A 19958-nucleotide genomic window follows, 5' to 3' on the forward strand; every position below is an offset into this window, starting at 1 on the left:
AGGCCAATGACAGGGAAACAATCCCATAATGGAGAAGTAACCAGTTCCTCTTCTCATCGACAGAAAAATATGAATCAGTGAATAATGTAATGAGCCCTACAGCCCAAAAGTGGACAGCAATTCCAGATCTAAATGCAAGGAACAAGGAAGACACCAGGGAAAAAAAAACTTTACTGTCAGTCAATGTGCTTTTGGCAAAAGGGAATGAGGAAGACAATGCAGTAAATGTGTCTGGTAATACCATTAATTGATCTCCAGCTGTGGTGGTATCTATAAAATATAATAAAGCCTCCTCCAAAGCCATTGGTAAGGAGCTTTTGTTTTGTTAGCTGCTAGAGTTAGTGGTTTTTTTTTATCTCAGCTCTGATGTCTTATATTTAGCATTTCTCACAGGAAGCAACAGTAAAGTGACACGTCATTGAAATACATAAGCACTGACACCCTCTGGTGGAAAAAAAGGCTAAATTAAAACATTAATAACTGATGTTTAAAATACCAAATGTCATTCAATGAACAATGAGACTAAATGTGAGAATATGTATGCTTGTAATCATATAACCTTAAGGTAAATCTTCACGTTGAAATTTAGACCACTCAACACCTCATATATAAAAACTCACATTTACATCATCATAAAAAAGGAGGAATGAAAAGACATAAAAAGACACAAAATGGGAAAGCAGGGCATATTCATTTTCATTATTGCAAGTTTTCATAAAAATGATGATACTCCATATGAAAACACTTTTTTCATCGATACAATCATTTATAAAATTTGTCGTCTGAGTTTGCACATCATTATAATAGTGCTTTTACAAAACAATCTCCATAATAAGAACAGCACAGTTACATAATTTTGTGGCTTTACATAAAACCAAACTTTACACATATATTGGTCCACTGAATTTAAATGTAGCAAGTCTTAAACTGTTAGTAACAACATCGAGAGAAAACATTTAGTCAAGTAAAAAAATACATTTGAATAAAGAATGCTGATTTATATTTGATAGAGAAAGGGTGTGGATGCAAACTATTAAACTAAATAAACTAATTTAAACTTAAATCAGAAGCATTTTTCACATGACTCATTAGGATCCGACTTCAGTCATCAAAAAAGGATGAGTTCAGGGAAAACATGCAGCTTGAGGAAAACATATATGGAAGCACCATCATTCATGGCTGCATAACCTTTACCATAAAAACCTACTAATAGTAACAAAACAAAGAAAGTTGTGAGATTCACCCACACAAACCAAAAGAGGACATCAGAGTCAGTCTGCAATTTCACAGTCCGTCCTTTACGTTTGACATAAAAATAACCAAATGCAATACAAAAAGTGCTGTTTTTGACCCTGACAGAGTGTAATTTGACAGAATTTGAATGTAAATTAATGTCAACATTCCCATGGCGCTTATATTTTTGTCTAGTAATCTATGACAAATTGGGTCGTGTCTTTAAATGAGTCTCAATTGAAGAGAAAAATGTTATGAAGATATCTGAAGAAATCCACACTTCTGAGATTTATACTGCTCTGTCATCACATGGCAAGTTTTATGTAGTAGTTTTTGATTAGTATGCATCAGCTTTCCAGTGTGACAGCAAAAAGCAGATTAATCCCATTTAAAGGTACAAAATTGCAGTCAAAAACAAAAGAAAATCATGTTGTGTGCTTTTGTTTCTTCTGCATAATCTGAGCTAAAACATCTCAGCTAATGCTTGTCATGTTGGTGATGTCATGTTCACTGCCCTCAGTTTGGTGGCAAGATTCAGGCAGTAAAAACGGGCATGAGAAAAAAAAATAGATATAGTGTAAACATGGAAGAGACATTGCTGGTGGTGGCTTTTTTTTACGTTTTAGAGTGATTATTGAACCACATTAAGGACATTTGAAGTAGGTGCATCCAGGTTCCCCTCTATTGGGTTGGTAACAATGCTAGGAGCTCAAGATGGTCCAGTGACCTCCTCGTGTGGGTCAGTTGCCTTTGAGCATCTCAATGCTGCCTTGCAGAAGGGACACACTGTTCTGTAGTGAGTGTAGAGAACAGAGAACATGACAGAGTAAAAGAGGGAGAGAGAACAGATGGAAGAAAGTCAACATGTTGGGCCAAACCATGATAAAAATCAAGGTTCTCACACCTACTGATTAACAGATCCTCATGAGTTTCCTAGTCGATCATATTACTATATTTACTATACACCTTACTCTATTTTAAGTTTTTTTTTTAAATGATAAACATTCATCCATTCATTCATATGTTATAGCTGAATATATCTAGAAAGATGTACACTACCATTCAAAGGTTTACCGTTCAAAGGTTTACAGTAAAAATAATAATAATGGTTTTCTATATTAATAGATTTTAAAATGTAATTTTTTACTGTGTTGGCAAAGCTGAATTTTGCAGCATCATCATCATCTTCAGTGTCACATGAAGATTTCTTATTTTTAATAATATTAATTATTATTATTTTTTAGGAAACTGTATGAAAAGGACTCTTTGATGAAAAGAAAGTTCAAAAGAATTACATTTATTTGAAATATAAAACTTTCGTTTAATAGAGTACTGTTCAAATGTTTGGGGCAGTAAGAATATTCCTTGCTGAATAAAAGCATTTATTTCTTTTAGACGGTAGTGTATAATTACAACTTTAAAATTCTCCGATTTACCAGGTGTTCCACGACTGTAAGAACATTTGTGCCAACTGGACACATGACACTTCATCATCCTCACCTTGGCATGTTTTATTTCCAGCTCAGTCATCTCGATCAAGTTCTTACGAAAGGCTATAACACGCCTTGCCTTGAAGCTGGTGAGCTCTACAAACACATGAAATCAATGTAGTAGGTAATTATTCACTTAACTGAACTTCACCTAAAACAGAACCTCTTGTATGATAACTTTTTAGATACTTTCTAGTTTCTCAACAATATTCTTCCAACTTTCTATGCAATAAACCAGCATAAAGGCACAATTTCAATAGTTCATAGAGATCACTCCTTGCAGAATTCAAACCTACATTGGCTACCTGCCTGGATCTATAAACACCATATTAACTCTCAAACTCAGACCATCAGAGTAATAAGAGTAATAAATAAAAAGAGGTTTTGACTGTAAAACACACCTTTCCTGCCAGACTCGGAGAGCTTGTCAAACTTTTGCAGACACTGCTTCTGATTCTCCTCAGCCTGCGCGATGTCCTTACCCTTCAGACGAGCCTTGTCAAGAGCTTTATTGGAATTCTCGTAATCGGCAAGTGCCCGTGCACGTCTATACAAAAGGTCCTTAAGGAAGCAATGGCATACATTATTGATAAACTTGTAATTCGGATAAATCAACTTATTTGAGTGTTAGTGAACAATGACCCAGGGTGGTCAGCCAAGTGTGGGTTCTCTTTACACAGCGGCAGCCAGGCGAGCTACAGTATTAGATTTATCAGATTAAAAAGAAATTCTGTTGCTGTTAGAACCAATGATGTGCACTTGAGGAACACAACGTGCATGTCTGACAGACTGGCAAAAAAAACCAATGCAGGTCTGGTGGGCAAAAATGAGTTTCCACCCTACAATGAACATTCTGGAAATAACTATATATATCTAATATACAGTGAAGAAAATTAGTATTTGTACACCCTGCTATTTTGCAAGTTCTCCCACTTAGAAATCATGGAGGGGTCTGAAATTGTCATCGTAGGTGCATGTCCACTGTGAGAGACATAATCTAAATAAAAAAAATCCAGAAATCACAATGTATGATTTTTTAACTATTTATTTGTATGATACAGCTGCAAATAAGTATTTGAACACCTGAGAAAATCAATGTTAATATTTGGCACAGTAGCCTTTGTTTGCAATTACAGAGGTCAAACGTTTCCTGTAGTTTTTCACCAGGTTTGCACACACTGCAGGAGGGATTTTGGCCCACTCCTCCACACAGATCTTCTCTAGATCAGTCAGGTTTCTGGGCTGTCGCTGAGAAACATGGAGTTTGAGCTCCCTCCAAAGATTCTCTATTGGGTTTAGGTCTGGAGACTGGCTAGGCCACGCCAGAACCTTGATATGCTTCTTACAGAGCCACTCATTGGTTATCCTGGCTGTGTGCTTCGGGTCATTGTCATGTTGGAAGACCAACAAGATCCAGCCTCGACCCATCTTCAATGCTCTAACTGAGGGAAGGAGGTTGTTCCCCAAAATCTCACAATACATGGCTCCGGTCATCCTCTCCTTAATACAGTGCAGTCGCCCTGTCCCATGTGCAGAAAAACACCCCCAAAGCATGATGCTACCACCCCCATGCTTCACAGTAGGGATGGTGTTCTTGGGATGGTACTCATCATTCTTCTTCCTCCAAACACGTTTAGTGGAATTATGACCAAAAAGTTCTATTTTGGTCTTATCTGACCACATGACTTTCTCCCATGACTCCTCTGGATCATCCAAATGGTCATTGGAAAACTTAAGACGGGCCGGGGAACCTTCCATGCCATGCATGATTTCAAACCATGACGTCTTAGTGTATTACCAACAGTAACCTTGGAAACGGTGGTCCCAGCTCTTTTCAGGTCATTGACCAGCTCCTCCCGTGTAGTTCTGGGCTGATTTCTCACCTTTCTTAGGATCATTGAGACCCCACGAGGTGAGATCTTGCATGGAGCCCCAGTCCGAGGGAGATTGACAGTCATGTTTAGCTTCTTCCATTTTCTAATGATTGCTCCAACAGTGGACCTTTTTTCACCAAGCTGCTTGGCAATTTCCCCGTAGCCCTTTCCAGCCTTGTGGAGGTGTACAATTTTGTCTCTAGTGTCTTTGGACAGCTCTTTGGTCTTGGCCATGTTAGTAGTTGGATTCTTACTGATATTGTATGGGGTGGACAGGTGTCTTTATGCAGCTAACGACCTCAAACAGGTGCATCTAATTTAGGATAATAAATGGAGTGGAGGTGGACATTTTAAAGGCAGACTAACAGGTCTTTGAGGGTCAGAATTCTAGCTGATAGACAGGTGTTCAAATACTTATTTGCAGCTGTATCATACAAATAAATAGTTAAAAAATCATATATTGTGATTTTTTTTTAATTTTTTTTTTTATTATGTCTCTCACAGTGGACATGCACCTACGATGACAATTTCAGACCCCTCCATGATTTCCAAGTGGGAGAACTTGCAAAATAGCAGGGTGTTCAAATACTTATTTTCCTCACTGTACTTGGTTGAATTATACAATCCATAAAATATACAACTGAGGGAAAGTTTCACCTTAGCAGCCTGGATGTCCCTTGTGTAGTATCTTAACAATTCTGTCAGCTTGAGCTCTTGATCTGATGCCACCCTGTCCTCCACTTTCTTCAAAACACATACATGACATAGCATGTTACTTATGATCTTCCGAACATGGCAACAGTCGGTTTGTAAGTTGGTAAGATAAATCATACAGAGATACTCACTCGAAGCTTTTCAAACACGTCAGCACATTTTTCTAAGTGCCTGGAAGGAGAACAAAGAAGTAAAAATGAAAAATCTTACATCATCAAGATTCAACACTTGTTTTTGTGGAATGTATTTGTTGTTGTAAATTCTGCTGCTTTACATGTTTAAATGTAAATAATATAAAAATAAGTTTACATTTTTTGCGATGGTGCAAGTGAAAAATTTGTCAGGGTAACTGAAATAAAACCCTCTAATAAATGCAACTACTAACTTTACTAGTTTCACTTGCATATAAATTAATTATGCTATGCTGCTTAATGTAGGAAACATTTGTTGCTGTTCTTTGATAATGCTGTTTTTATGGCAAGCAAGATGAAATACACTTCTCACTTTTTAAAAGCAGGGTTGTTGTCTGCAGCAGTGCTGTTTAGAGCCCCAGAAATGTGGTTATAATCATCAGCAACATCTAAAAAAAAGAAAGACAATCTTTTCGTAAATATGAATATCTCTTAGCATAAACAAATAGCCAAAACGTTTGCAGCAAGATGATTTGTTTGGATGAAATGGTCTCACTTTTGTGTGAACGGGTCATTTTCTCAGCCTTAGCAGCGGAATCTTTGATCTTAACGGAATAATCCAACAGAAAAGTCTTCTCCTGTTCAAAAAACTCATCAACCTCCTGCAAAAAGAAAATAATAAAAAAATTGGCCTATCATGACATGAGACAGAACACTGCTGCCTGTTGTGATTGACACACTGACCTTGACCCCTGAGATGAGGACCTCATCAGCGGTCTTTACCATGTTCTTAAAGAACCCACCAAACATTTCCTTGGCATTTTTCCTCCTTACGGTGAGCTAAACAAATGAAAAGAGAATTCCAGAGTCAAGCACAATATGAACCAATCAGAAGGCAAGACCATAGTGTGCACTCTTTATTGCCACTGGCTGAGATCCAAGAAGGTCATCCGTGTCTTTGTTATCATAACTGACACTTATCAGTGCAATACAAGACTTACAGAGTTTTAAGAGACTTACTTTTCTCTCTCTCTCTCTCTCTCTCACACACTCTCTCTCACTATATATATATATATATGAATCAGCAAAAAACAGCTGTCCAGTCAGAGACAGTTTTTGTGCTAAACTAAGCAGGAAGTGGCCCTCCTCCCCTCCCCTCCCCTCCCCTCCCCTCCCCTCCCCTCCCCTCCCACTTTATCTTCTGCACTCATACTCCAACCTCTCTCCATGTCTGTGTAAATTGCCAGCATTGCAACTTCTCAGGAAATTAACAATGCCAGCAGTCCCTCTCACTGTCTCTCTGTTTCCTGGTCTGGGAAGAACAGGACTGGCTTAGACAAAGCGGAAGACTCACATCCTGGTCGTATTCCAAGAATATCTGAAAGTTTCTGTCCTTGCTGAAGACGGGGTGGGAGGAGAGTCGCTGAAGAAAAACTTCATGAACCTGCACGGTCTTCTTAAAAACAGCGAGATATTCTCTGAAACGATAATTATACACATTCAAATGTCAGTAACGCCACAACCTATGTGCAAAAAAATATATCAATTTATAATGTAGAATTTGACTCACGCCTCAAGTTCCTGCTTCATTTTGGCATATTCTTCCTTTGTCATGCTTGATTCCCCCTCTCCCAGTTTGTGCATCTTCTCCCGGGGACCCTCAAAGTCAGGTTTTGGTGGGGCGGGAGGAATCTAAGGAATATCGACATGGGAGGAAGGAGGAAAGTACACTGTAAAAGCAAGCCAATTCAATATGAGACTACTTGGCTATTCCAACCATGTACAATGCAAACAGATGGTCAATATAGAAACTCTTGGTTTGCATGTTGGCCAACAGTTGCCTTCTGTTGCTGGTGATGAGCATTCAGAAATCTAGACGATATGGGTTTTAAACTTACAATGAGGCCAGCATAATCCTCAGTCTCCACAATTGTGTCATGGAGCCAGATGAAATCTTCGTGCTGTCGTGGCACAGAAAATTCTGGCTTCTGAAAGGAACTAAGTGTGGTCTGAGAGGAAGTGAAGAGCAAATTGACAGTATGAGTCAATGAGTTGATCTAAAACTGCAGAAACGACATCTATAGTATTTGACAAAACAATCACTGACAGACAGTCAAACTACTATAGATCATGGTAAGTTACACTCAATAATACATAACGCATGCAAGCTACTCAAGCACTGACTTATTTGAATGGCTGCAAATTTGATCTGTTGGCTCACCTTGGTGTGGACGGTAAATTTGACTTTGTCACGCTCACAGAGGGCATCAGGAATATCGATGAGGAGAGATGCATCGTGGTTCAAGTCGACTGATACAGAACGCACCTATAAAAAACAAGATTTGTTAAAAACTAAATCTGACAAATCAAGAAGAGCGCTTTAAATAAAGACTGAGAACTGTAGTTATGTCTTGTCTCCTGAATGGATTGGGGGGGGTTAAAAAAAATTTAAAAATATATATTTACTCCTCTGTCTATGCCATAGATTGTTATATATATATATATATATATATATGCTTATGAAACCATGTTGGTAAAGAAAACATTTTATTCAGTCACCTATTCAACAAAACACACTGTCGTTTACTCCATAAACAGTGTAACGTTAGTGAACGGTCATAGAGTTCGGAAAAAGCAGTTAGAGAGACTTCCTCAAATAATTTCTACAGAAAAGAGACTGTAGAATAATAATATACATCATTCGACGATTCGTTTTTACCTATTGACAAAACAAACACAACTAATGACGCATTGGCCAATATCACAATATAATTAAGTTACACTGCCAGCTAAAATATTATCATTATTAAACAAACAGACAGACAGACAGACGATAGATAGATAGATATATAGATAACGTTAGATAGACTATGACACGAAGACGGCTTTAAAACTGTGTTGCCGTTGTTATTGGGGAACACAGCTAGTAAAGAGTCAAAGCTATCAGTAAGAGACAAACGTGCGATTACTCACTATAAAGTACAAAACAGAGCTGCGCGGTTATTAAGCAACCGAGCAAGGCGAGTGCTTAAAAGAGTCTTCACTCTATAATAGAGAGATATGGCAACACTTACCTTCTCCTTATCACTGTCCTCTGATATAGAAGTCATGTTCAGAAGATATTTCACTTATTTTATCGTCTCAGGGTTGTACATTAAACTGTACTTTTAACTTTCCAACTGCTGCTCGTGCTCACTTTCCACTCTCGCCTGTCACTGTGGACATCCGGCTCGAATTTTTTCTGGCAACACGTCAAAATAAAAGTCTTTAAAACTTTCTGTTGTCCATATTGTGACTTGTTTGAAAGAAATTGTTTCTACAGCTGCTTCTCACAAGTCACATATCGTCGTGAAAAAAACATATTGCATATCCAATTTATTGAACAATAATTTTTGAGAGGCTGTGAGAGACTGCTGTAGAAGATGTAAAGTGGACGTGTAGTAACCGTAGTAACGTGTTAAAAAGCTTCGAGCAATTTCAATACAATTGTTTATTGAATTTCTACTTCAGAACGTTGAGCCTGTATACATAGAACTTATGCCTTATGCTGTCAATTAAATACAAAAAATACTTTCAAATCCTAGTCCTAAAAGTTGCATTGTGGGAAATGCTGTTTTATGGGAACGTGTTCAACGTACGTTCGATGAAGTTCAAACTACAATTACCATACAACTACCATAATTCCCCAGCAGATCCAGTTCAAACTGCGCTCCATTTGAATCTGAAATGTAGTAACAGCGTGATCGCTAACTTTTTTGTTGTTTATTTATTTTAATCTATCTATCAATTTTCAAAAGCATGGGAAAGTAGATGTAAACATCCCCATAGAAACCGGATAAGAACATTAACGTTACGTATGGCGATAACAATGCAAGTATTGAAGCTATTGATACAATGCAAGTGTGCGAGATCAATGGGCTTCCCCTCTGGTCAGTTCTCTCGTGTGGACAACTTTTCAACCAGCTGTCAATGGCGAGCACGCAAAAAGGTCAGTCAATACAGCACAGTGGACACAGAACGCTACTCGTCTCTGGTGCGCGCGGTGTTGTCCTCAAAAACCAGCTCCCAGACTCCTGCGAGCATCGAGGATGAGGACTGTCAGCTGTACGGACCTGTAATTAGGTCCAGACCGCCTTCACAACAGCCCAAAGTACCTAAAAACCTGCATCCACTGTTAAATGAGGCCAAAGGTCAGTCGGAATATGTGCCGGGACCTTTGGCTCGTATAACATTACAGAGGGACATTACAACATCACCTAGTGTGACCCGAATCCTACAGAAGACCATGCCACCTGACCAAGCCTTTTACCTGGAGAGGTGGAAGAGAAGGATGATTGCTGAACTCGGAGAGGAAGGATTTAAAGAATACAGCTTGAGTAAGAATTATTTTTATTTTTTAATTGAATATTAAAATAACTACTCCTCCTAATTAATGTGTTGTGTTTTAGACATTTTCAGACAAGGACAGTTGTTCCATTCTGCCATTGAGGACCATTTCACCCAGGAAACCCCTTCTAAAGAGGACCCTGAGCGCCCATTGGAGGTGTCCGGATTTGTAGAGAGTGCGTCTCATGTGTTGAATGATATAACAGGAGTGAGAGCTATTGAGAGTGCTGTGCATCATTCTACTTTACAGTACGTGGGGATTGTAGATTGTATTGCCCAGTACAGGTGAGATGAATTCCTTTGAATCAAAAAGTCATATAAGAATTCATAATCAGATTCCTCATACACTTTTGAATGTATTTGAATCCTGGATTTTTTTTAATACAATCATGTAGGCCTATTCTTGATGCTTTCTTGCACATAATTGACATTGTTATTCATTCCTTTTTTATATGTTGGTCATGTTGAATTGTCCCCTAAAAACTAAAGTTCATCTGCTTTCACACAGAGGTTCATTGTGTGTCATTGACTGGAAGACCTCTGAAAAGCCTAAGCCCTTGCTTCGCCATACTTATGACAATCCATTACAAGTAGCTGCATACATTGGAGCCTTGAACAGTGACAACAACTACAGCTACCAGGTAAACATTACTATGTATGACCCCATTTACACCTGGTATTGAGATCTTAAACAAATACAGTGAGGAAAATAAGTATCTGAACACCCTGCTATTTTGCAAGTTCTCCCACTTAGAAATCATGGAGGGGTCTGAAATTGTCATCGTAGGTGCATGTCCACTGTGAGAGACATAATCAAAAAAAAAAAAATCCAGAAATCACAATGTATGATTTTTTAACTATTTATTTGTATGATACAGCTGCAAATAAGTATTTGAACACCTGAGAAAATCAATGTTAATATTTGGTACAGTAGCCTTTGTTTGCAATTACAGAGGTCAAACGTTTCCTGTAGTTTTTCACCAGGTTTGCACACACTGCAGGAGGGATTTTGGCCCACTCCTCCACACAGATCTTCTCTAGATCAGTCAGGTTTCTGGGCTGTCGCTGAGAAACATGGAGTTTGAGCTCCCTCCAAAGATTCTCTATTGGGTTTAGGTCTGGAGACTGGCTAGGCCACGCCAGAACCTTGATATGCTTCTTACAGAGCCACTCCTTGGTTATCCTGGCTGTGTGCTTCGGGTCATTGTCATGTTGGAAGACCCAGCCTCGACCCATCTTCAATGCTCTAACTGAGGGAAGGAGGTTGTTCCCCAAAATCTCGCAATACATGGCCCCGGTCATCCTCTCCTTAATACAGTGCAGTCGCCCTGTCCCATGTGCAGAAAAACACCCCCAAAGCATGATGCTACCACCCCCATGCTTCACAGTAGGGATGGTGTTCTTGGGATGGTACTCATCATTCTTCTTCCTCCAAACACGTTTAGTGGATTTATGACCAAAAAGTTCTATTTTGGTCTCATCTGACCACATGACTTTCTCCCATGACTCCTCTGGATCATCCAAATGGTCATTGGCAAACTTAAGACGGGCCTTGACATGTGCTGGTTTAAGCAGGGGAACCTTCCGTGCCATGCATGATTTCAAACCATGACGTCTTAGTGTATTACCAACAGTAACCTTGGAAACGGTGGTCCCAGCTTTTTTCAGGTCATTGACCAGCTCCTCCCGTGTAGTTCTGGGCTGATTTCTCACCTTTCTTAGGATCATTGAGACCCCACGAGGTGAGATCTTGCATGGAGCCCCAGTCCGAGGGAGATTGACAGTCATGTTTAGCTTCTTCCATTTTCTAATGATTGCTCCAACAGTGGACCTTTTTTCACCAAGCTGCTTGGCAATTTCCCCGTAGCCCTTTCCAGCCTTGTGGAGGTGTACAATTTTGTCTCTAGTGTCTTTGGACAGCTCTTTGGTCTTGGCCATGTTAGTAGTTGGATTCTTACTGATTGTATGGGGTGGACAGGTGTCTTTATGCAGCTAACGACCTCAAACAGGTGCATCTAATTTAGGATAATAAATGGAGTGGAGGTGGACATTTTAAAGGCAGACTAACAGGTCTTTGAGGGTCAGAATTCTAGCTGATAGACAGGTGTTCAAATACTTATTTGCAGCTGTATCATACAAATAAATAGTTAAAAAATCATATATTGTGATTTCTGGATTTCTTTTTTTAGATTATGTCTCTCACAGTGGACATGCACCTACGATGACAATTTCAGACCCCTCCATGATTTCCAAGTGGGAGAACTTGCAAAATAGCAGGGTGTTCAAATACTTATTTTCCTCACTGTATGTGTTAGTTAGGCCAGCAGGGGGTCCCAACGCCCCAGTATAATGATGCAGACATTATACTGTCACAAAAAAACAAAACAAAAAGCACAGTCCTTCGGATGAGACGTTAAACCGAGGTCCTGACTCTCTGTGGTCGTAAAAAATCCCAGGATGTCCTTCGGAAAAGAGTAGGGGTTTAACCCTGGAATCCTGGCCAAATTTTTCCATTGGCCTCTGTCCATCATGGCATCCTAATCATCCCCATATAAATGCTGATTAGCTTCATCACCCTAGCTCCTCTCCACCAAAAAGCTGGTGTGTGGTGGGCGTTCTGACACAGTATGGCTGCCACTTCACATTGGTGGTGGTTGAGGAGATTCCTTCCATATGTAAAGCGATTTGAGTTCAAAGAAAAGCGCTATATAAATGTAACAAATTATTATTATATGCACAAGACATCACAGAACTACATTTTGCCTGATGTCAGCATGCAGTAACAGATGAATTAATGCAGGTACTTGAATGAGAATTCAGCTTGAACTATCAATTTTGTGCTAGGATTGAAAAAAAAGCCTGCTCAGTAAGAAGCAAAATGATAAACAGATGACATAATGCGCCAGCCGTCATCACTTTACATGTTTTTTTTCTCTCCTAATCCGTTCTTACGGATATACTTATTTTAATACAATACATAGTTGGATATCCAAAAAAAGCAGTCCAAAACCAGTCTTAACCAGCAGTCCAAAAAGTCACTAGATTTGTCGCTTTTCATTAAAGAAAATGTAAAGGGGTCTAAAAGTCACTAAAGTAGAATTACTTATTTATACAGAATTTACTCAGTTATTTTGAATTGTAATTATTTCACAAAATTTAACTGTATTTTTGATCAAATAAATACTGCTTTGATGACCATAAGAGACTTCCTGAAGCATTTAAAAAAATTGTACCTACACTAAACCTTTGAACAGTACTGTATGTACCATGTATACTATGTAGTCATAAAATCGCTCCCCTCACAATCTATTTGAAAGTGGTCGCATGTTAATACCCTGTGTAAACACTCTTGTCTGACCACTAATGAACATCTTATTGCCAGGTATATACAGGGCCTAAAGGCATTTACTCTCTTTAAATGGCTTGTTGAAGTTTTCCGTTGGAGTCTTCCATCATGTTCTGTTGTTTACACATAGGTACAAAACGGTTTAATTGTGGTGGCCTACAAAGATGGATCACCCGCACACGCTCACTTCTTGAACTCACAGCAGATTAAGCCATTCTGGGAGAAATGGCTGCTTCGACTAGAAGAGTATGCAGAAAAATAAAACGGCTTACAAATCAAGCTGATGCTACACAATGTGTAGTTTAACTGTAAATGTTTGTTTTACATGTGATATAAAGAATAAATAGTTGTGTTGTACACATTTTATTGACGGAATGGATTCCTTATTTAAATAAATCAATTGTTTTGGTTGTTGATGTTTATTTTGATGTTTATTTTGGTTCATGTACTACATTATATCAGAAAACAGCTTTTACATAATACATAGCATTTCAGACAGAAGCTAAACAATTCTGATTGGTTGTTCTGGTATGGCCCAATTAAAAATCATTAAATACAAACCAGGCTGCCTTGTAATCCGGTTCCTCTGTGAAACCCAGGCTTGTAAAGAGCCTGTAGGATAACTGGTTCTCCTCCTCTATAAAACAGTACACTGGATAGCCTTGAGAGTGGAGTCTCTTTGACATAATGGTGACCAGTGCTTTTGCATAGCCTTTTCCTCTGTGTTCTGGAACCGTGTACAACATTCCCAGAGCACAGGAGGGATAAGTTAATATCCATGCTACTGGTCGATCATCCTCGTCCAGGACACAACAAGAGGGAAAGTTCAAAATCATATTCTTAATCATTACTTTGCTGTGTTCACAGCCAAACTTCCAGGTACTGTTGATTAGTGCAAGATGAGACTCGTTGAGAGAAGACAGCTTCAGTGATAAACTGCAAGAAAAAGAAAACAAATTTTAGTTCAACCTGATATTCGTCACTAAAGGCAGGCTCACACTACAGAACTATGAGGCTACGTGAATTGCCACAGTGCTCACACTACACAACAATTTATCTTGTCGTCTTCTTGTCTTAGCAGCGCTCATACGAAACAACACAACGCCGAAATGGTGCACAAACTACAAGATCTTTGGCCAAGCGGCAACCCCGACCAACAACGAAAAATCTTTTTCTCACATGAATACATGCGAGACGTTAGAGAGCCACTCATGCTCGCTGCCCAAGTCATATGTACAGAAAAAAAGATCATACAAAAAAAGAAATTTGGGCAGAAATACACGTAGTTTGGAGGCCCATGTCTATTCAGCAAAAACTGATGGTAAATAAAATATATCATAATGTTAAGTATAGAGCAAAAACCACTCATTTAAATTTTTTAAATATATTTTTTGTTAGATTCTTAGTATAAAACAATTATGATCAAATTGTTGCCTTGTATTCATGTAGGCCTACATTTAGGTGCATGATATCATTAGAGCAGTTTACCACGTTGTTTCATCACTCGCACTACAAGATCACTTGGTGATAACATCAAACAGGTTTGAAAATTTCGCAGCGTGTGACTGCTGGAGACAGACTCAGATCAGGTCGCTGACATTCTCATATTTGACGAGCTTCAGCGACAGCAACGAGCAGCGTTTTGGCGACGATCCAGGGGTTTTGTCACAGAGCCAAAAGTCCTGTAGTGTGAGTGTGAGCCTGCCTTTAGGGGTCACACTTGCGGTCCTTGGTGGTCAATACAGACCAAAGAAAATAAGGGTAACGTTTGTTTTTAATAAATGATTGCAGTATATTTTCTTTAATATGTTGTATTTTGAGGGGATTTCATGGTACTAGACAACATAACCTCTAAATTATACACTAAAATAATACAAATATGAGAAAAACTAGATTAAAATGTTTTAGTTTGTTAAAAAGGTTTTTATAAATCCAATGCATGGAAGGCAGGTTGGTGTCATCTAGTGGGAAACGTAAAGAAAATCACATGCAATACCATTGTGCACTAGATGCCAATATAGCCTTATACTTATAGTTACTTATAAAAATGTTTTTAGGCATTATCCCTTACTTTTATTAGGTTTTGCATTGGATATACATTTTAGACATTATCAAAGAAGACGACTTCATTGTGGCTTATTTGTAGACTGTACTCAAAAATTGCTTTGTATTTTCAAATTTCCCATTCATATCCAATGGCATTAATTTTTGACTGTTAAGATCATGTCTGACAGTTTTTTAAGACCATTTAGCCTTTTCTAATCATGTCTACAATTTTTTTGTGTTCATATAGCAAGTGGCACAAGTTTCGTACCATTTCAATTAAGTAAAAAAAAAAAATTAAAAACATAAACTTTTCATTCTAAAATGACTTAAGACCAACAGAAGGTTAAGAGTGAGATACAATGATGATGACAACAACCGAAGAGCCATTAAAAGGTTACATGTTTCACTTACAGTGCTTGTACTCAGTGACAAATTACTGCAACATAGCTTGAACTATGAACTGCCATAAAATTGTGTCTGAAGTGTGGCGTTAATGATTACAGCAGATATACTTCACCTATCAATTTGTGAACATTTTGATGGCTCTCGAAGAACCAACTTGAGGCACACTGCTGCTTTCTTCATGGGTACACCTCTGTTTATAGCCACAAATTCCAGCAGCTTTTCATGATGAAGCTCAGTGGCTTGAGACAAAGATTTCAATGGAAAAAGAGTTTGAGACCATTTCCGTGATTTATACTAATGCAAAAAAGACATGCAAAAAGAAATACAAGTACCTAAGCAAATATACATTTTCCAGTCAATGACATCTGTCTGTGCCAGCAGGTCTCTGAGGTAGACATCATTTTTTGAAAAAACAGTCAAGTCTTTGAAAAGGTCTCCTGTCTGTAGTAAAAAAGGAAACAGGTTGTTAAACCTATCCTAAGTATTGTGAAATATCCAACCAATCACTTAAATTTTGCAATATTCCTTATACCTCACGGATTTCTGGTTTAATGAGTACAACTCTGAAGTCTGGCCACAGGTCAACAAACACACTAACAGGATCAGCTCCCTGTCCAGTTCTGTTGAGTTGAACAATACATCCATATACCTACATGTATCCAGGACAAAATAAAAAAAATATATATATATTATATATACAAAGTTTACTGCTAATGCTGACAGTTGAGCTGCATGTAGACCTAAAGTAAAGCAATCTATGATTTTTTTGTATTAAGTTTTGGTAGCAAACTTATGCTTATGACATGATAATTTGAAGGTGAGCTACTTTATTAGATCAATAAATGCTTTCAAACCTGCAGCGACTGAGGAAAGTAGTTTTTAAGGTCTACTTCCAGGATCTTCAGATCCTCTGTAGTCAGCTGACGCATTGTGACGGGGCTCTTCTTTCGGCGTCAGCGTGTCTACTGAATTGCTCGCAGTGCATTTAAAAGCCTCTATGGTTCATAGAACAGACCAGGTTCCAGGGTTGCCAAGTCCGCTGTTTTCCCGCGGAAACGGGCTACTTCTGAACTGTTGCCGCGGTTTGTTTTTTCTTCGCCGCTGCCGCGGATTAAAGTTTTGACATATTGCATAAATGGTGTTTGACTGAAATGCTTGTATTGAAATATTTTATATTCCACCATTGTAAAAACTGTTAAGTTTTGTTAAGTAGGGTCACTGGTATAGAGCCTTTGAGCTGTGTTAGAATGTGTATTTTAGGTATTTGAATGAATGGCACAGACAGATTTGAATTTTAGTACGTGTTCATTTTAACGCAGAGCTGGCAACCATGCCCAGTACGTACTAGGTAGACCAGGAAGGGGTTGCTTTTTATGGGTTTGTAAAAGTTAAAGCAGAGAATGGCTGCGTTCGAAACCGCATACTCAATGAGTAGGTACTTAATTTCAATAAGTACTTACTTAACGAGCGCTAAAAGAGTAGGTACTTTATAGCCAGATCTCGTTGAGTATGAATGCGAACCGGACATCTGCCATGTTGACGTTATCATGTGACCTACGACGCGTTATCACAAGCGCAACAACTTAAAAGATTTGAACGACACGTTTAATTAATCTGTCTGTAAATATCATGATATTGATTAAACTTGCTCCTTTTGTGGACTTTTTGAAGAAACTGCTGCCCATTTATTTTGTGAGTACATTTAGGGTTGATTTAAGTTCTTATACCCTACTAATGTGACCCACCGTTTTATCCTTAACGATATTTATTTTTATTACGAAATCCCAAAATTGTCATCTCTTAAATGTTGTTAATTTCTTTATTTTATATCCAAATATTTTCATCTATAAGCAAAAGTGGCTTACTGCTTTATGTTTTCCTCTTTTTCTTGTTAAATTTAACTCTCGTTTCATCCCTCAGGCCTATAAATAACAGAAAATGCATTTTTTAAATGTATTATATAATTAATTATTTAAGAAAATATATATTTAGATATTCAACCTTATAGGTTTTTTCCTGTGTATAAAATCTCATGTTTGCAAACCCATGAATGATATATATATATATATACATATATATAGGCCTATAGATAGATAGATATATATACACATATACCTCATAGCATCAGTAACTCGACAGCCCTACCTAGAACGGTTTTCCTCAGCGTTTGTAATGTCTGCACAAAGGACTGCTGTGCGAAGATTGGAGAAAACTGTTGATTTTATACTCGAAAAATTTAAGTATCATTATTAAAAATTAATATTACCCCAGAACGAATTGCATTGCTATCCCACCCCAAAACATACAATAATAACAACGATAAATGCTGACCAATTAATTATATTACTTTTTACTGAAAATGATATAATTCAATAAAACAAACAAAATGTAATGTATGTCATTTGAAATAGCTATGCATGAATACATATACACTCTAGATGTGTATATAGCGAACATACCTACATTTTCATTCAAACAATAAATAAAGCATGAATTAATTGTATTTTATTTACTGACAACAATGAGAAATATTAATAAATTAGTTAAAGAATGAATCAAAGTCACCATCACACAATAAACAAATGCATATACAAGTCAACACATGAAACAAAGCTTTATTCAAACTACAATCATGTATGTAGACTACAGGCGCTGAACCCCACATCCTTCTGCCGTCTCAACACAGCGGTTCCTATTCTGCGGCTTTATTCTGATGAATCAGCTGACCGCCAGAGGTGAGCCGTGCCTTCGTGCCGGAGGTTGTTGCGTGATGTGTTGTGCTTCACAATCTGAGGCAATAAGGGCAGGTGGAGTGATGGAGGGTCTCATGAGGGCAGGTGGAGGGTCTCATGAGGGCAGGTGGAGTGATGGAGGGTCTCATCCATGGCACCATCTCCAGGATTCAGCTCTGGGCTCCTCATCCTCAGTACTCACACCAGTCTGCTGACATTTCAGATGCTGCAAAAATGCACAAACATAACACAAAAGCAGTCATTATTTTTAGAAGACAAAAATGCTTTTTTTCCACAAATGCCGCCATCATCTTTCCTTGCAGGTCCTGCTCCACCACAACAGCTGTGCAGCAAATGCACAGAAATCAAGAATCAGAAAAGTGCTGTAGTAGCTCAGTTTGAAATTACAATAATTTAAATAAACTACAACTTAATATTTAAATAGTTGTTGTTATTCATTTCTGTAATGTCACAAAGCCTTTGATGGCAGCATTCAGCTTCATGAGACTCACATACCTCTGTGATTTATGAGCTCAACACTACATTTACATGTTGAGGTTGTTTTAACTTTTTATCCTACATAAATGTTCCTTAATTTATCAACAGTACTAATGGACAAATAAAATAGATAACTTATGTTTAGTTACTTTATAGATTGGTTCTACATAATAGCACACATCACTCAGATGCCTATTTCATATCTATTAGACGTACTAGTAATCTGCAATTCTTATAGAAGAGTTTCTTGCCAGATATTAAATAGACATTTAGTAATTGTATTTAAGATGTATACGGTTTAAAATGTATGCAAATCCACTTTGGAGACGTATGTGTCCTTACTGGAGCTTCTCTGTTAGCTATATGTAAGCTGCTCATCCTATCCCATAATAAAATGTGATTTACAGCAAAATCACAAATATATAGCGTCTTTACACCTTCAACAATTCAACAGTTTACTGTACAGTAGTTCAACACATGCGATCATTTGATTTGTAAAACTCACATTTGAAAACAGTCTCGTCCGTCATCCTTTCCGTCACGTTCGAGTATGACCTATCCTTCTTCTTTTTCATGACGTATCCTCTCGCGTGGCCTCCTGGGATAGAAGAGTATCCATCGGTTTATTTTTTTACAGTCTATGGTTGAGCACTCAAAAATCTGTCCAGAATCAGTAAGCCATCCGGGAACTTCTCGCCTACTCTTTTATGAATATCGATGTTTCGAACGTACTGCTTACTTCACGTACTGTTTTCGCCTACTATATAGTAGGAAAGTAGGCATATTCGAACGCACTTAAGTCCGAATCTCGCGATAATTAGTACGTCGCCCAGGTAATTCTCGCCTACTCTTTTGGATTCGTACATACTTTTTCGCTCGCCTACTCTTTTTCCCATACTAAATAGTAGGGAAGTATGCGGTTTCGAACGCAGCCAATGTCTCAGTACACTTCCGGCTTCTGAACTGGTTGCAGTTCCTCTCTGATTCCATATGAGGGCGCTCACAGGACGAGTGCAGAATGAATGGAGGTCTATGGCGCTATACCAATAAAAATCCACTTTTCTCAGGATATAATTTTTTGTCTAGTAATTTGAATGTTGTAT

The 19958-nt window shown here is 38.1% G+C and overlaps 3 protein-coding genes and 1 long non-coding RNA gene across 5 annotated transcripts in view; 1 reads left to right on the forward strand and 3 right to left on the reverse strand.

The window, feature by feature from the left end:
* Window positions 1–672: 672 nt before the first annotated feature.
* Window positions 673–19958, reverse strand: part of snx5 (sorting nexin 5) — a 210962-nt gene continuing 191676 nt past the window's right edge. Inside the window, exons 2-14 of one of the 2 annotated variants that reach the window (XM_084093705.1) lie at window positions 8517–8634; window positions 7664–7768; window positions 7341–7451; window positions 7013–7134; window positions 6797–6920; window positions 6187–6282; window positions 5999–6104; window positions 5816–5891; window positions 5443–5482; window positions 5255–5341; window positions 3125–3284; window positions 2734–2819; window positions 673–2024 (exon numbers count right to left, since the gene is read on the reverse strand). In XM_084093705.1, coding sequence (XP_083949831.1) covers window positions 1974–2024; window positions 2734–2819; window positions 3125–3284; window positions 5255–5341; window positions 5443–5482; window positions 5816–5891; window positions 5999–6104; window positions 6187–6282; window positions 6797–6920; window positions 7013–7134; window positions 7341–7451; window positions 7664–7768; window positions 8517–8552 — 1200 coding nt within the window. In that variant the 5' untranslated portion in view covers window positions 8553–8634 and the 3' untranslated portion in view covers window positions 673–1973. Of the gene's footprint in view, window positions 2025–2733; window positions 2820–3124; window positions 3285–5254; window positions 5342–5442; window positions 5483–5815; window positions 5892–5998; window positions 6105–6186; window positions 6283–6796; window positions 6921–7012; window positions 7135–7340; window positions 7452–7663; window positions 7769–8516; window positions 8697–19958 lie in introns of those variants that run through there. The other variant, XM_084093704.1, reaches the window with a different exon arrangement.
* Window positions 9139–13535, forward strand: mgme1 (mitochondrial genome maintenance exonuclease 1). Its single transcript, XM_084093000.1, has 4 exons — window positions 9139–9818; window positions 9891–10113; window positions 10337–10469; window positions 13305–13535. Exons 1-4 carry the CDS (start codon window positions 9299–9301, stop codon window positions 13434–13436), a joined length of 1008 nt encoding a protein of 335 aa, XP_083949126.1. The 5' UTR covers window positions 9139–9298; the 3' UTR covers window positions 13437–13535.
* On the reverse strand, window positions 13582–17183 carry LOC311069667 (glycine N-acyltransferase). The gene is made up of 5 exons (XM_084093002.1): window positions 16480–17183; window positions 16158–16274; window positions 15958–16066; window positions 15738–15864; window positions 13582–14110 (listed from the first exon to the last, which is right to left on the reverse strand). Exons 1-5 carry the CDS (start codon window positions 16552–16554, stop codon window positions 13714–13716), a joined length of 825 nt encoding a protein of 274 aa, XP_083949128.1. The 5' UTR covers window positions 16555–17183; the 3' UTR covers window positions 13582–13713.
* On the reverse strand, window positions 18225–19821 carry LOC311070185. The gene is made up of 2 exons (XR_014603632.1): window positions 19361–19821; window positions 18225–18583 (listed from the first exon to the last, which is right to left on the reverse strand). It is a non-coding gene; the product is annotated as an uncharacterized lncRNA (long non-coding RNA).

This window comes from Abramis brama (assembly GCF_963993115.1).
Source record: "Abramis brama genome assembly, chromosome: 19".
In the NCBI taxonomy this organism is placed as follows: domain Eukaryota; kingdom Metazoa; phylum Chordata; class Actinopteri; order Cypriniformes; family Leuciscidae; genus Abramis; species Abramis brama.

Bases quoted from the DNA above. Each gene is read 5' to 3' on its own strand.
- mgme1 (XM_084093000.1), top strand. From the start codon at position 9,299: ATGGCGATAACAATGCAAGTATTGAAGCTATTGATACAATGCAAGTGT. The intron at 9,819-9,890 runs GTAAGAATTATT...GTTGTGTTTTAG, and splicing joins ATTTAAAGAATACAGCTTGA to ACATTTTCAGACAAGGACAG. The intron at 10,114-10,336 runs GTGAGATGAATT...GCTTTCACACAG, and splicing joins GATTGTATTGCCCAGTACAG to AGGTTCATTGTGTGTCATTG.
- LOC311069667 (XM_084093002.1), bottom strand. From the start codon at position 16,554: ATGCGTCAGCTGACTACAGAGGATCTGAAGATCCTGGAAGTAGACCTT. The intron at 16,275-16,479 runs GTTTGAAAGCAT...GGATACATGTAG, and splicing joins ACTTTCCTCAGTCGCTGCAG to GTATATGGATGTATTGTTCA. The intron at 16,067-16,157 runs GTATAAGGAATA...TTTTTACTACAG, and splicing joins TTAAACCAGAAATCCGTGAG to ACAGGAGACCTTTTCAAAGA.